Source organism: Vanellus vanellus, assembly GCF_965231255.1.
Source record: "Vanellus vanellus genome assembly, chromosome: 4".
In the NCBI taxonomy this organism is placed as follows: Eukaryota; Metazoa; Chordata; class Aves; order Charadriiformes; family Charadriidae; genus Vanellus; species Vanellus vanellus.
In genome coordinates this window covers 1,135,416-1,150,444 of record NC_138909.1, presented here as the reverse complement: position 1 = coordinate 1,150,444, position 15,029 = coordinate 1,135,416, and the positions used below count along the sequence as shown (strand labels likewise).

The window sequence follows — 15,029 nt, the reverse complement described above, 5'->3', positions numbered from 1 at the left end:
GGAACTTAAATGTGGATTTACTTCGTTTTAAACTCATAAAGACATCTGTTGACTTCAGTAGCAGTGCTAATTGTATCTGCATACCAAAGTAAAAGCAACATAAATGTTGGGTTTATGTTTTTCTGATCTATGTTATCATTTGTGGTTTTCTTTTTTAATAGAATAAGCTTTAACGTAAGAGCCACGGGAAGATTTCTTTATCAGACATAATTTGTAATGTGTGATTAAACTACATGCCAAAAGTCTTGGCAGTGTTTATAATTCTCAATGATTATTTTAGAATAACCTAAGACAATATAAACGCAATTAAGATATGTCAATCAGGATTAAGAGGAGCTCCCCAAGGCTGAAAATCCATGTTCCCTGCTGTTGTACTCAGAGCAAAGAGCCCAAGCACCAACGCGATACCTCATTTCCACTCGTGCAGAATTCTGTAACGAGTCACAGTATGCAAGAAGAGTCATAGCAGAGCAAATATACCTATTACAAATTTAACTCATCTAAACTTGACTGGGAAATGACGCAGTTTGTGTAGAATCTGCTTAAACTTAGAGCACATTTTACATTCCTTGCAATTCAAATGGACTACTTGGTTTGTTTGACTAATAATGAGAAACAATGAAAAAGTAAAAATATTACATACATATGCAAATATATTACAGAACTTGGGGGCTTGTTATTATCTAGGAATAGTTGTTACTATTAACAATAGTAATAGTCATTACTGTCTACCAATGATTTTGTAATAACACAAATTGTTGTTTCATTTAAAATCAAATGAAAATAATTTCCTTGTTTCTCTGTGAAAAAATACATTTAAAGGATCCAATAATATCTGTGAAAGGCATTATAAATATTTATTGCTGTGGTTAATGATTCCTATTTTATTTACTTTTAAAAAATAATACCAGAACCTGTGCTCCAAATTCGATCCCACACCAAAGGCTAGAATTTTCCTTTTTCACATAAAAAGGTACTTTCTATTGTTTCCGCTGTAAGGTTCTTTAGACTGCGATAGTAAGACAGGGAACAGAGAAAAGGAAAACCTTAATTTATTTTAACTGTGCTAGAGAAAGACCAAAAAAAGCCCACATTCAGTATTTAGGACCTCTGTAGAAATACAATGCACTGTTACTGAATGACCCAAACTCACATCAGTGCTTCCAATACTGTGCTTACTTAAGAAGACATTTCAGAGTCAGACCGTGTCAGACAATAAATGCTAGTTATTAATCAAAAATGCATCTATTCATAAACTTTAGCACTCTGAGAGGATTGATTTACTGCCTTGACATCTGTAGAAAAGGATGCCAAACACCCTAAAATTAAAATCTCTCATTAAACCAGACTTGGCTGGGTATATATTTCTTCAGTTCGTGTCTTAAAACTGCGTATTTGTGCCAAGATTTTTCTAAACGTACAGTGTTGACTGGTAGCCCTAGGACTTCCAATAGTTGCATGAAAAGCATAGGAAAAGAGTTTTTAAAAGATTGCCTGTGCTTTGATGTCTATATTTCTCTTCAAGATCCTAAATATGAATTTCCATCTTGAATCTAGTTCTCTTTCATTTCCTACAGAACAATTAAATATGTGTTTCCTATTAGGACTGACAGCTACGATGAAGAGAACTTGTGCTCCTGTTTGGCTCTCTCTCTGCCACCATCATCCAGAAGCAGGTCCTAAGGGAAAATAAGATATTAAAGCAATTGAAGTCGCTGGAGGCTCTTATTTTACGTTTCAGAATATTGACTACATAGCAATAGATGTAGTTACGGCCATCACTAATGATCATCACGACATTCAAACAGAACTTAGGCTTCGCAATCAGTGCAAGGCGGCAGCAGCGGGGGAACCAGTGTGAGGCTGAGCTAAGGTGTGAGATGAGTGCCTCCTGGTGGCTGCCTTCCCATATGGCAGCGCACACCAGGGAAGGCAAACACTTGCCTTTATAATTACCCTAACATCCTCACAGACTTCTTATATAAATATAAGGTGAAGGCACAGTCTGGATTATTGATGATCACTTGAAGACAGTCACAGCACACAGTTGCATGCATGCAGACACAATCCAGAGCGTACTGATGAAAGAAAACCCTTCAGGCTTCAAGCGATGTTCGCTACTGCCTTCTTTTCCCCCTTGTGAACTAGCACTTCTGAACAGAAGTTGAGGGATGTTGGGCCCAAGTGCAAAATATGCATCTGTTAAGTAAATCAGTAACATATCTTTTTCCTTCAGTATCTCTTCTGGCTCCAGCAATAGCCATGACTCTCACTTTTGCTCACATTCCATGCTCTTTTCCAGTTCGTTGCTGGAGAAAGCAGAGTCTGCAGCAGGTTCTGTAAGTGCCAGATCATAGGATCTTGAGCAGGGTTTCTTAAAATACAATAAAATGTGCATCCGCAATACCATGTTCGTCCCCAATACTGATGTCCTTTGAAAATAGAGGCTGTGGGTGGGGGGAGGGTAGGACTGCTAGAAATGCCAGCAAATAAATTTTCTTAAAATACTCAATTTCCCAAGGGTAACAAGTTTTTTTTCTTAAACTACATTTTTCTCAAGCTACTTTTTTTTTTTTCCTAAAATAAGATTCACTTTTTCCTTAAACGAGGACCTGTCTTCTCAACCTCTTTCTCTCCTACAAATGTACACCTTCCAGCAGCTGCGAAGTCATAACAGAAAAGAAAAAAGTGGAGAAGTGGACAAAAAGACATAGTATTCTCCCAGGATATAAAAAAAATAAATAATTACTCATAAATTTTTTTGTAGAGCAACATTTCTAGATACAGGTTTCCACAAGATGAGAGAACAATGCTTCTTACTAAACCATGTTTGAATTCCTTCCCACATAAAAATAATCAGTAAGAGATAATTTTAAGTCAATGGGATTGTTAATGCCCAAGACAGTATTTTAGAACCGCAGTCCTTTATCATATGCACATAAAAACATTCCAAGTATAACAGACTGTGAAACGACCTGTAATACCCACCTTCTTCACAGCTCTCAGTGTCTGTTTTAGCTGTTATGCAAACCAATTTGCATATTTTCAGCTTTATCATTTGTGCCAATTTCATCACTGCATTTTTGTGGATTGTATGCATACTGTTATTTATTATTGTAGTATTTACATAAGATTTTCTATATAACGTATTCAGCAGATCTTAAGCAATAGTAAACTGGTCACTTTTTGAGGCTATGCTTTGCAAACTGTTAATTCTAAATAGTATTAGTATAGCAGTGGTGTGCTTGCAGGTGTTTTTTTTCAGGAATGATGCAAAAAGGCAGCATATATTTTTGCTGTGAAGGACTGATACTGTTTTTCACGTGTGTTACTACACATAGCTTCAAGGTCGAACCTGAGATTGCCAGTATGGTGCAATTTGATTGATGTGAAAGTTAATTTAAAATATTGTGGTGTTTTATTTTGGTTTTTTGTTTAAAGTTGTGATATTTAATTTCCAAACTCAAATGGGATCTAAAACCCAAGCAGTTAACTCAGATCAAGAAAAAAGGTTTTGTCCTCATATTACTGAAAACCTGTTTTTATTTGTCTGTAGGGGACAGTATGAATAGCAGGAATCCAATTGGTACAAAAGGTGCATTTGCATAAAAGGTAACAGGCAACTTGTTGTTGTTGTGTTCAGCATCACTGACTGAAAGAATATGTTCACCCACGTTTGTGAAACGTGTTGTCACTGAGGTATTTTTGAGGTAAAGCGATTATTCAGTCACAATTTGCATAGCAAAATTTATCAAAAGCATTTATAATACATCTGCTTTTTTATAGTGTACTAATATGGTAGAAAAATATGTGGTGGATGTTCTACTTGTGGAAAATCTTAACAACAGCAATTCAAAGTTTGGTAGTCAAGTATACAAACTTTCCCTTAAAAAAATGAGCGGACAACCTTTTTCATCCTAGACAAAAAGAAACTTTTGGCAGCATTCTCTTATCTGTAATACCAATTTTTAGGCCCACTCATTTTTTTTTTTTCCTCATTTCCCCATCATGTTTTCTGTTATCCTCATCAGCTTTTCTCTCTTTAAATATCTTGCCCATTCTTTGTGATATATATATGTACCTCCTTCAAGTAACCGTCTCCCTTTTTTAGCACATATTTCAATTCCTTTTCCCACCCCCACTAAAGTATCAGTCTACCTGTATTTGAACATCCGTTTTTATGGCACCACCAATACAACAGTCCTCAAAAAACAGCATTCTAAATGTGGCTAAATTTTATATAAATGAGTTTAAATATTCAATTTACGTTCATAATCTTCGGTTCTTTAGAAGCTGGATAGGATAGATTAGCATTTGAAAATCTTTGTTCTATCTTAAAAGATGTACTATCCGTTCAGGACCGTAAGTTTTCACAGGATTTCCTATATCCTCACACGTTCATTTTTCTCCAAACAGGATAATAATAAGAAAGAATCATGGGAGTAAGGGACAGTGTATGTCAATGAATCTTGGATAAGCACCCTTTTTTAAAAATAGCTTTATAATTAATCCAGTAAGTACATGCTAAAGGGTGTGTAAAGTTTGGTGTCGCTACTGTTCATAAAATAGGAGATGGCAATCTAAAGGGGAAAATTTACATAGTATCTACAATACTGGAAAAGAAAAAGTTTCCAGCGAGATAAGTCATTAAAAACCAGTATGCACTTCTTCTGTGGAAGCACCTGAGCCATGTTGCCCACACAAACACCTAACAGATCAAAACATTTGCCAGTACCATAGCAGAAACTGCAGCCTCAGTAACGCGTCGCATCTTTTCAAAGCTTTCTCCAGCTTCATAAAGGGATTTTCCAACTGCCAGCAGGCCCAGTATTGCAGGTAAGGTTGCCATTATTATTTTGGCAAGCTTTGTCTATGCGATTGCAGCTCTCAGTTTGTTTCCTTCCTTTCCTCTGCACAGAGGAATTTCCCCACGCTTTTTAGTGGAAAAATCTGCCACAAAACATGGCAAAAGACACTAATATGTGAGCTGCAAGACAGTCCTAGAGACTTCCCCCGGGAAAACACGAGGCAGCGGCGGAGAATTACCAACGATTTGCATGTTGTCCGCGCAGCTCTCGCTCGGCGTCGCCTTCGCCCGTGCGGCATTCTGGCGGGAACACGCTCCTTCACAGGAGCGACGGTACTCAGAGGAAGCCCGCCTTTTGCTCCACCCTCCACAGGGGTCTGTGTGGAAAGTTGGACCGCTCGCCCTCTCAGCGCACAGACCCGTTGGGTTTGCTAGCCCCCGGGGCCGATTTGCTAGCCACACGGGGAATGGCCGGCCCACAGGCGTGCCTTCGCTGGAAACGCTCCCACCGCCCTTTGCATTCTGAGGCGCGGTGCGTTCGTCTCTCCCTTCAGCCCCGCTCTCCCTTTCACGGCCGCCCTCCCCCTCCCGGGCCCGCTACTTGCCCTGGCTCCTCCCCTCGTCGCTCGGTTGCGGCGACGCTTCCGTCCGTCGGGACCGACATGGCGGCGGCGGCGGCCGCCTTCTCCTCGTCCTCCGCACTGCGCCCGGGCTTGGCGCCGCTGAGGAGATGGCGGCCCCTCTCCCTCCCGGCGCCCCGGCGCGCCTACAGCACCAGCAGCTCCCCTCGCAGCGCCGCCAGGTACGCCGTACTCCTCGGGGCATCTTCATTATTCATCTTCCTCCTCCTCCTCCTCCTCCTGCCGGGGAGCGTCGTGGAGAACGGCGACCGTTAAACGGTCGGGCCGGCAGCCCGCGAGCGCGCGGCGGGCTGAGGGGGAGCCCTCAGGGAGGACAGGGCGGGATCGGCTCCCGCCGCCGCCATCCTCCTCTCAGTGGCGGCCGCCCCTGCGCCCCGGCCGGGTTGCGGTTCTCCCCGGGAAAACGGGGCTCGGCGGGGTCCGCGCCGGCAGGCAGAGGTACCGGGAGGGCGGGCGGGCTGCGGCACCGGCAGCGTTCATCGCGTGGGGACTTAAGGGGTGCACCGAAATGGGGGAGCCCTGGTGGCCTTCCCGCCTTCTCCCGGAGGGGCGCCTGGCGATTAAACATGTTTGCCCCAGGTACTTTAAAGAGCCTCTCGGTTGATTTATACAGAAATACTATATATATTATATTTTTTTTTGTATCTATGCTTATTTTCGCTGATAGGTTGTAGGCGAGTGTTTTAATCTGTGCTAAAGGATATTGCTGTCTGTAGGAAGGGACAAGTGACGGTGACAGCCCATCCCACTGCCCCTCACTGCCCTCAGCAAGGCAGGTGGTGCGGTACCGTGGCGCTCCTTTGTTCTTGAATAAATAAATAAATTTAAACCCCCCAATTTTTACGATTGAAAATAAAATAAAAATAGTGTAAATAAATGAGCAAACCCGATGTGGTCATGCTGTGTCTCGGGTAGCACTGCCGGTGTTCGTTGGAAGCCCAGACGAGCAGGACGCGCTCCGACGCAGCGAGGATCCGTCTCCGTCTCCTGATGTTGTCACCCCCTGTGCTTTGTTTAATGCGCTGGGGGGACTGAGCCTTTCGCGTTGGTGATGCGGCGTGGCAACTGCGAGTCCCGGGTGTGGGTGGGAGGGTTTCGGCTGAGCTCGTGCTTGTCGGCCTTTCCGTTTATACTGGAGTTGTCTTACATCCTGACCTGGAAGCTTGCTCAGTTCAGCTGGTCACAAGTAGCCTGCACTGAAAGCATTGTCTTTGATTTGCGTTTTCAAATGTGGAAAGCTTAGTAAGCCGTACTGCGACAGTTGAAGTAAGTATCTGACCTCCTGGGTATTTGGTATATCCTGTACAACAGAGGATTTGATTCTGCTGCGTTTCTGGAACAGTGCATGCCTACTTCTGTTCTTCACTGCTAGTAAGTGGTTTTTTCCAGTTCTGCGACAAGTAGATGCTCCTGTAGTAATGATTTTACAGAGGTTTTCATGTGGTACGTATGTGACTGAGAAGGTCCTGTTGTCACACCCCGTATGATTTTGGTGTTTTCTTGTGTAGGTTGATCTGAAATAGCAGATGACTTCTTTGTTTCTGTAGTGTCCTGCAAGTCACTGGATGCACTAACAAGAATGATAAAGTACATGAATTGTTGTGTCGTAAACTCACCCAGGGTTCAGAATAAGAGCGTCCATGACAGGGTTGGATGCGGGATGGGATAGCATAGTGACATGTATTAAATCTGTCATTACACTTGGTCAAGTTTTTCACGTGGATAAAATTGAAAATAGTAATTCACTTCTTAATTTCAATGTCTTGAATAGCCTGCTGCAGTGTAACCTTCCTGTACAGCTGCTTTAGTTTTTACATGTAGTTTTTATATAATATTTCCATCGAAGGGCTTTATGTAGATTCTAAACCTAAGAAGCATCAATATATTATATTTGCTATTTTTATATTTGACAGTTGTGAAAAACTTTTTCTTTACTTGATAAAGTTGTATATGCGGTCTTTTTAACAAGTAAATAAAAGACTTTGAAGAGCATTACAGTGCAACTAACGAGAATGACAAGGTATTGGAAGTTTTTCCTTAGCTGTATATGAGTTGCAGTTTTGAAGGTCCAAATAACAAATGTGATAGTGTTTACTGAGTTGCAGTAAAGTATTCTTCTCGATACTTATTTTGTGTATGAAAACAGTAGTTGATGCATAGAAGAAAAATGACAGTTGAATTCAGGAAGGCACAGATGTTTTTTCAAGGTGAGCTTTGTTTTACTTAAACAGGTTGCTCAGGAGGTTGCTGGAATTAGAAGGTGAGCTGAATTTAAGTATGTTTTGTGCAGCAGGTTTTATGTGTAGCTACTGCTTCATTTTTTCCTGGTAAACTCTCAGCACCTTACGTATCGCATTGGGAAAAACACTCAAAGCTTAAATGGTTGTTGAGTAAATTCAGGGACTTGAAAAATGTGGTATGAATAGATGGTGACTATGTAGCAGAAAGCCAGTTCTTGGTGAAATATACTTCATAAAAATAAATCAGCTATGTTACATGAAAAGTGCTGTTAATGAAACTGTTTTTGTATTTTTGGGAAGGTAATTTCTGGAGCCATGAAGGACAGATAATAATCTTGGCAGGATGAGAACTAGAAATTTCTCCTTTTGGAGTGGTAAATGACAATGCATTGCCACCTTATTTGTTTCCTTTTCAGTATTTGCATCTAAATGCAGGAACAATTTCTGCTTTTTAGCCACTGGCATTTAAGCAAGTTTCTTTCGGTAACTTGGTAGGTAGTAGCAAGAAGACTGTGGTGTTGTTTTTGGTGCAGTTAAAATGTGTAGACGGTTGGTTTCCAGAAGGAAAAAGAGAAGGAAGGACAGCAGGCAGCAGCTGTCTGTTTCGAAGTATGATCTTATTTAAGAGACAAGTTCTTTTCAGGAAATGGGTGAACTATGTTACGGGTGGGATGATGCTCCTGGCAGTTTGTTTGTGCTTCTAGGATTATTATTTTTTTTGCATCCTAAAGACTAGAAGAGGAAATAAGTTGTTTCAGAACTCACCACTATGCATTTCTTCTATATGATGTTAGGGTAATATTTTGGAATCCTTAACGTTCTACTCTCCGTGTGTCTATAAAGTTTAAACAAGTGTTTCTGAATAAATATGTTGTCTTCTGGCTTTTAGATATTTTCCCCACATGTTGAATTGTTAAACAATTTTCCTGTTTGAGTACGCTGATAAACAGACAAATTTTATTGATATAACAAAACATTAATCATATGTTATTTTAATCCAGTAGTGTAGGTTCTTATAGCAGAGACAGAATGCAAAACTGGTTTTAGACCATCTCAGAAAGCGTGGTGGTTGATTCGGGTTTTTTTTCCCTGTTATGTTGTTCTAGGTGCGGACTTGCTCATCCCCTAGAATACTGGACAGAAAAAAAACCCAACTGATCAGACTTGCAGCACTTTGAAAAACAGTCCAATTTTAGCGTAAAACCAGAATGCTTTATTGTTTTTGCAAATGACTTTCAACTACTTTCATCATGGCAAACTAACTCAACATACATTAAACATGAATGTTTTATGTATTTGTGTACAGATATACATTAAGCTTCAAGCATATGTATTTGCAGAGAGTGTTGAAATGTTTTAGTCCTGGAGGTTCAGGATAGTCAGGCTAAGAAAAAGATTATTGCTGAAGGATGTCAAGCTTTTATTCTCTTAATATCTAATCAAACATATTTTAAATCTACTAGGTCGTTTTGTGGTTTTGCCTTTTTTCTTCCCAGGGAGGTTTTTCTTTGGAACTAAAATCACACTTCTCTTACACAATAGGTAATGCACGTTTCCACAATATGCTGAATATGTACCCTTGGCTTAAAATTCTAGATGAAATTGTAAACCTACTAACAATGATCAAGAGAAATAATAAACACTGCTGTCTTCTGAGCAAATAGAGGTAAAATGCCATCACATACTTTGCTTGTTTTATGTGTCAAGTAAAGTTCAAGCAACAAAAGTCGAGTAGCCAAACACTAGGTATAGGAATTAAGTAATTAATTATAGTGATTAAATTTAGTTCAAGAAAGACAAGGATCTACTGGAGAGGGTCCAGCAAAGGGCTACAAAGATGATTAGGGGATTAGAACATCTCTCTTATGAGGAAAGACTGAGGGACTTGGGTCTTTTTAGTCTAGAGAAAAGCAGATTGAGGGGGGATCTTATTAATGCTTATAAATCCTTAAAGGGAGAGTGCCAGGGGGATGGGAACAGTCTTTTTTCAGTGGTGCCCCGTGACAGGACAAGAGGTAATGGGCACAAACTCGAACATAGGAAATTCCATCTTAACATGAGGAGGAACTTCTTCACTTTGAGGGTGGCAGAGCACTGGCACAGGCTGCCCAGAGAGGTTGTGGAGTCTCCCCCTCTGGAGACATTCCAAACCCGCCTGGATGCCGTCCTGTGCAACTTGCTGTAGGTGACCCTGCTCTGGCGTGGGGGGTTGGACTAGATGATCTCCAGAGGTCCCTTCCAACCCTGACCATTCTGGGATTCTGTGAAAATCTTTCATAGGAATAACAGTATGTTGTCTTGCTGTAATGATGACCAGCTGTGATAAATCATAATCAAGACTGAAATAATTAGTTTTTGGACATTGCTAGGTAGTCTTCACTTGTAGCAACTATTGAAGTGTTGAGGTTGCAGTTTGCATAACTGAAATGTGTATGGTTAACTGTAAACACTAAGTATTCATGTTCTTTTTTTTTTTAATTTAATAAAGTAGACCAGCAGAATGGCAATGCATGAATAGCTGCTAATTGTCGAATATATAACCATGTAAAAGAACAACACAATAATCTTTATGTTCTAAGTAATGTAATTTTTGTTTCCCCTTGGTTTTGGCCTTGGACTTGTAAAAATTTATGTGCTGGCTGATTTAGGGAGAAACTATTTGCTATATATGAAGGTGACATAAGCTTTAGAATCTATTTGAAAACTTCTGCTAGGAAACACATAAGAAATTATGAACATTTCAACCTAACCAACCTACAGCTTGGTTACAGTGCTGGCATTTTTCAGTGCAGAGTTAACCTAGTGGATATGTGGAGTGCTTTTAATAGCTTGGGACTCGTGACAACTGGGGCACTTGGTTTCTGAACCATTATAAAAATTGTTAGCTGTGTTCCAAAAAAATATTTGCATTAGTGACATTGGACTGATATTGGTAAGCTATGGGTGGTTGAGCCCGTGCAGCTCAAGAGAGGTGTGTGGTCATCAGGTATGAGTAGATGGTGGGGGGAAGCTGTCTTGCCTTAAACAAGTAGTAAAATTTAGGGGGTTGAAAATCCCAAGAGTCACAAGATTTACTGGTCTTTCCTTCCTTAAAAGGGAGAACGGTGCATTTGTAACTTGACAGGTTCTTCATAAGTAAATCTGTAAGACATAAAGCTGACCTTTCACACTGGATTTTCTGATTATTTGGTAATTTTCATTGCTCTGTGGCTCATGGTCAGTCTCCAAAGCAAAGGCTGAAAGTTTTTTCTAAAGATTTATTTTGTCTGTACTTAGTCTTCATTGAGATTCTCAGTGAGACCTGGAGTCAATTTCATAAACATTTGCCATAAACATACATGCTATTTACCATCTGCCTTCCCAGCACCTTTATGTTATGAATATGAAAAATAGAACTACTCTTTGCACTGATAACTTTCTTAACTTTCTCCAAGAATCCACTTAGCTGTTGGGATACCAGAAGAGGGGTAGCTCTTTTTAAGTGGGACTATCACATAACTTCTTGCTAGGGTATAATTGTACTTGAAAATAATTTTTGGCACCAAAATATTGTTAAGTCCTTGTGTTCTTAAGTAGGTATGGCATTGCTACACAGGAGACCATTAATTATTTATTTGGCATAATGAGTGCATGGAAAGAAGTGTCTTGTGCCAAAGGCACGTATAGCTAAAACATAAATAATGAAGATGAGAGAGAGACATCTATGAAAATGAGCGCATATAGAGCAGGCCATACAGGAAAAGAGTAAAACCACGTCTGTTGGCTTAATTATTTTTCTTTATATATATATTTAAGATAAACAGTGTAGAAACTTGTGTTTGGGAAGTAGCTAAGAATGGTGTAAAATTGAAGGAAACTAGGTGTACGTGGTTTTTGTGTGCTAAGTATGTTTCTAATACTTTGCTTTCCTGACAAACTGTCAGATAAATTGCTCTCAGCAGAGTGTGTATTTGTTTTCCTTTTTTTAATACTAGGCACTGGGATTTTTATTTTTTTTAAGTTATAATGACACCTTGTTGATGTCATTATAACTCATCTGGAGTCCTTGCTAAACTATGTCAGTTACAAATGGTAGTCATGTTGAATTAATGTATTCAGTTCAAAGCAGAAGTTACAATCTCTGTGTGTGTGTGTGTGTATATACATCAAGTTCTTTATCTCAAGAAGAAAGCAAAGGATATTTGCAAAAGTGAAACCCTTTCCTACTCAGGCTTGTAAGTAAGATCAGTCAACAGTCTTTGGTTAGGAGCTGATCAACCAGGAGCGTGTATTTTCTTACAGTGCCACACAGTCTGCTCTTCAGGAGAGAAGTAAACTTGTCCAATAGTAACTTTAACTTTTTGTCTGTCTTGGCAGTTCTGCTTCTGACAAGTTGGTGTTATTACACTGCATTTTTACAGATAGGATAGTATTTACTTTCTTATTATAGTATCAGATGATTGCACCAAGAAACACTGTTACCTGTATGTATGTATCATTTTAGGATTCTTGGAGTTCCGTTGAGAAGATGAGATGTTCAATTAGTGCAGGAGATAGTGTAGGTAAAAGCTTGAACTGTGGTGTAATGTGTCCCACGGACATGTACAAGGTCAGGAACACCTGTGCTTGCTCACAGTGAGCAGACAGGCGGGAAGATAGAGAAGACTCCAGAGACCAGGAGAGCAACCAAAGTAAGATAAAGCTGACTCTTGGAACATCTGAATGAAATAGCGGTTAAGAAAGTGCTGTTCAGTCGAGATGCACTTGATCTTTGAGCAGTTAGCTGGTGAGGTGAGGTGAGCATGGAAAGTTGATAAAAGACATTAAGAGCTTTACGAAAGGGTAAGCCTTAATATTATTGTCACCAAAGTGTTGTTCAACTGTGAGGGTAGGTCTTAAAAGATTAAGGAAGGAATTTGACTTCTGTTCCATTTTGTGGTGCCTCTGGAACGCTGTTAAGGCTTACCTCATATGCCATTTGAAATAAACTTTATTTTAAAATACATTTTGGGGGTTGTCATGTCACTACGTACAAGTTGTTCATTTATTTGAAGGGGTTGAGGAGTAGTAGAAGTTAGAGAGTTGTGTACTGTTATTTCCAATACGTGAAAATACATTTTTCTGGATCTTGCACTTCCCTATGTAGCAGAGTCCTCATAAAACCATTCTTCAGTAACCGAGAATGTAGACTGGATTTCGTCATCTATCAGTCAGACACAGAGGTTAAGTTTGTATGATTTCTTTATATAAAGACTATAGATAGTCTGTGATTTTGGATGGTCTTGTGGTTGTCCTGCATGGTGTCGTTGTTGCCACTGCTATTCCCCTCCTACCTTCCTTCTTCTGCACCCTTGTGCATTTAGCTTCTTTGGTCAGAATGATTTACTAAGAATCATTTTAACTGCACAAATTTCTGAAATAAGTGAAATGCAAATTACTCTTTTTGGTTGATTAAAGTTAAGGTTTTGAATCTTATAGAATACCATGTTTTAAAACAGATCAGTGATAAAATTTCTTGCTGTATAGCTTTCTGTCTTTTCCTGCTTTCTCCCCTCTAAGCACCAGCACCATCAAGCAAGAAAGTTGGTGTTTCAAGGCTGCTTATCTGATACAAAAGGAATTAACAACTTAGCATCTGAAAGCTACACATGCTAGAGGTTTATTACTTGCTGCGAGTTGGTGGGGTGTATGTGGGGGGTTCCATGCCCTTGGTTGCGGTGATGGTCACAGCAATGATAGAGGGAAAGGAGGGGATTGAGGAGTTCTGGGTCAAGTTCAAGGCATAAAACTTTTTCAATTTTCCTCTGCTTTTGTACGTGGGTAGGGCAATGGTTGTGGACCCTTAACCCAAGGAGGATGTTTGTCTGCTGTAGAGCTGGTTGAGGGGCAGAATGAGGTTACTGGAAGGCCAGGGAATTGAAACTGCAGAAGTGGGGAGGGCATGACAGAAGCTCATGAGTTATTCACTACTGGCTTATGTGAGTTAGAGTCCTAAGAACGCTGAGAAATAGTATCATCTAGGTTTGGACAGAAGAATAGTATGAAAAATCCCATATCAAATAGATTTTTGAAGGAAATTTGGGAAGGGAGGTGTTAAAATTCCTTAAAACAGAAAAACTTAAGGGTATAAGAATGTTCCCGTGTTCTGTTCCGAAATGCAGGAGTTCATAGATAAGTTCAACCTGGCTGGCTACGTGTGTTGGGAAGGTGGGGTGAGGAAGGTGAGCTCCTCTCCTGTATGCACTGACGGCACATTCCTGCTCTTCCAATAAGAGGATGGGGAAACTCTTCTTTCCCTAGGTAGATTTTTAGTGCGTTAGTGTTTTTACAGAGAATATTTGAAATACTACAAATTAACTAATCAAAGCATTTGTAAGTACTTAGCATGGTAGATCACACACTTAAAAGTGTCTCATTTATGAAATTTTAGACCTAAATATTGTGTATCTTTTTGTCTTTATAGTGATGAAGCAACCATTATCTCAGGGACAAAGCTTGCTAAACAAGTTTTGAAAGAAGTTCAAAGGGATGTAGAATCGTGGATATCCCTTGGAAACAAGAGACCTCATCTCACTGTCATATTAGTAGGAGACAATCCAGCTAGTCATATCTATGTCAGAAACAAGATAAAAGCAGCTGCAGCTGTAGGTATGTGTTATGTAATATAAATGGTCCTTTGGTAAGCACAAGAGACTGTTATTTAGAACAAAAAATATGTAAAAAAACTGAGGGGAACCCCTTTTATATCTTAATTTAATTTTGCACTGTTTTCTTCCTCATCTTCTCTGATGAACCGAAAGAAAATAAGTTGCGTTGATGTGTGAAGAAAGTAGTTTTAATGGCACACGAATAGTAGCCTTAAGTTCAATTCTGTATCTTAAGATGTTTTTAGGAAAGAACTGGAAACTAAAGGACAACACCGGGTAAGTTTTTTGACAGTTAAATGTCTTAACTGGCTTTGACAGGCTTGGTGAAGCAAGATAATCAGAGAGAAATTATGTCAGTTTTTAGTTATTTCGCAAGACGCTTGGGAATAATGACTAAGTAACCAGTTTCACAGGAAGATATTGAGAAGAGCCTTTTTCTTCATAAAGTCAATCTTCATGTGCATCTTCTGTATCTCATGGAGTACTTGTCCTATTGAATGCTGTAGGTCCACAGTAGAGCCAGGCAAGACAATCCAAAACGAAGGCTTCACAGCTTTGAATGTGAAGGACAAAATTTCAGACATAATGAAATCAAACAGCAAAGCTAAGTGACTGATTACCAGGGATAAAGACCTCATCTCCAAATGGAAGAGTATCATAGGCTGAACAGGAAACTACAATGTTGTTGCTGTTGGTGAAACTGCAATCTTGTGAA

General features: G+C 39.8%; 1 protein-coding gene across 1 annotated transcript in view; it reads left to right on the top strand.

Annotated features, from left to right (window-relative positions):
- Positions 1-5,361: 5,361 nt before the first annotated feature.
- Positions 5,362-15,029, top strand: part of MTHFD2L (methylenetetrahydrofolate dehydrogenase (NADP+ dependent) 2 like) — a gene marked incomplete at its 3' end in the record, with an annotated part of 36,059 nt that continues 26,391 nt past the window's right edge. Inside the window, exons 1-2 of the mRNA XM_082482862.1 lie at positions 5,362-5,609; positions 14,131-14,315. Of these exons, the coding sequence (XP_082338988.1) occupies positions 5,470-5,609; positions 14,131-14,315 (325 nt within the window). The 5' untranslated portion in view covers positions 5,362-5,469. The remainder of the gene's footprint in view (positions 5,610-14,130; positions 14,316-15,029) is intronic.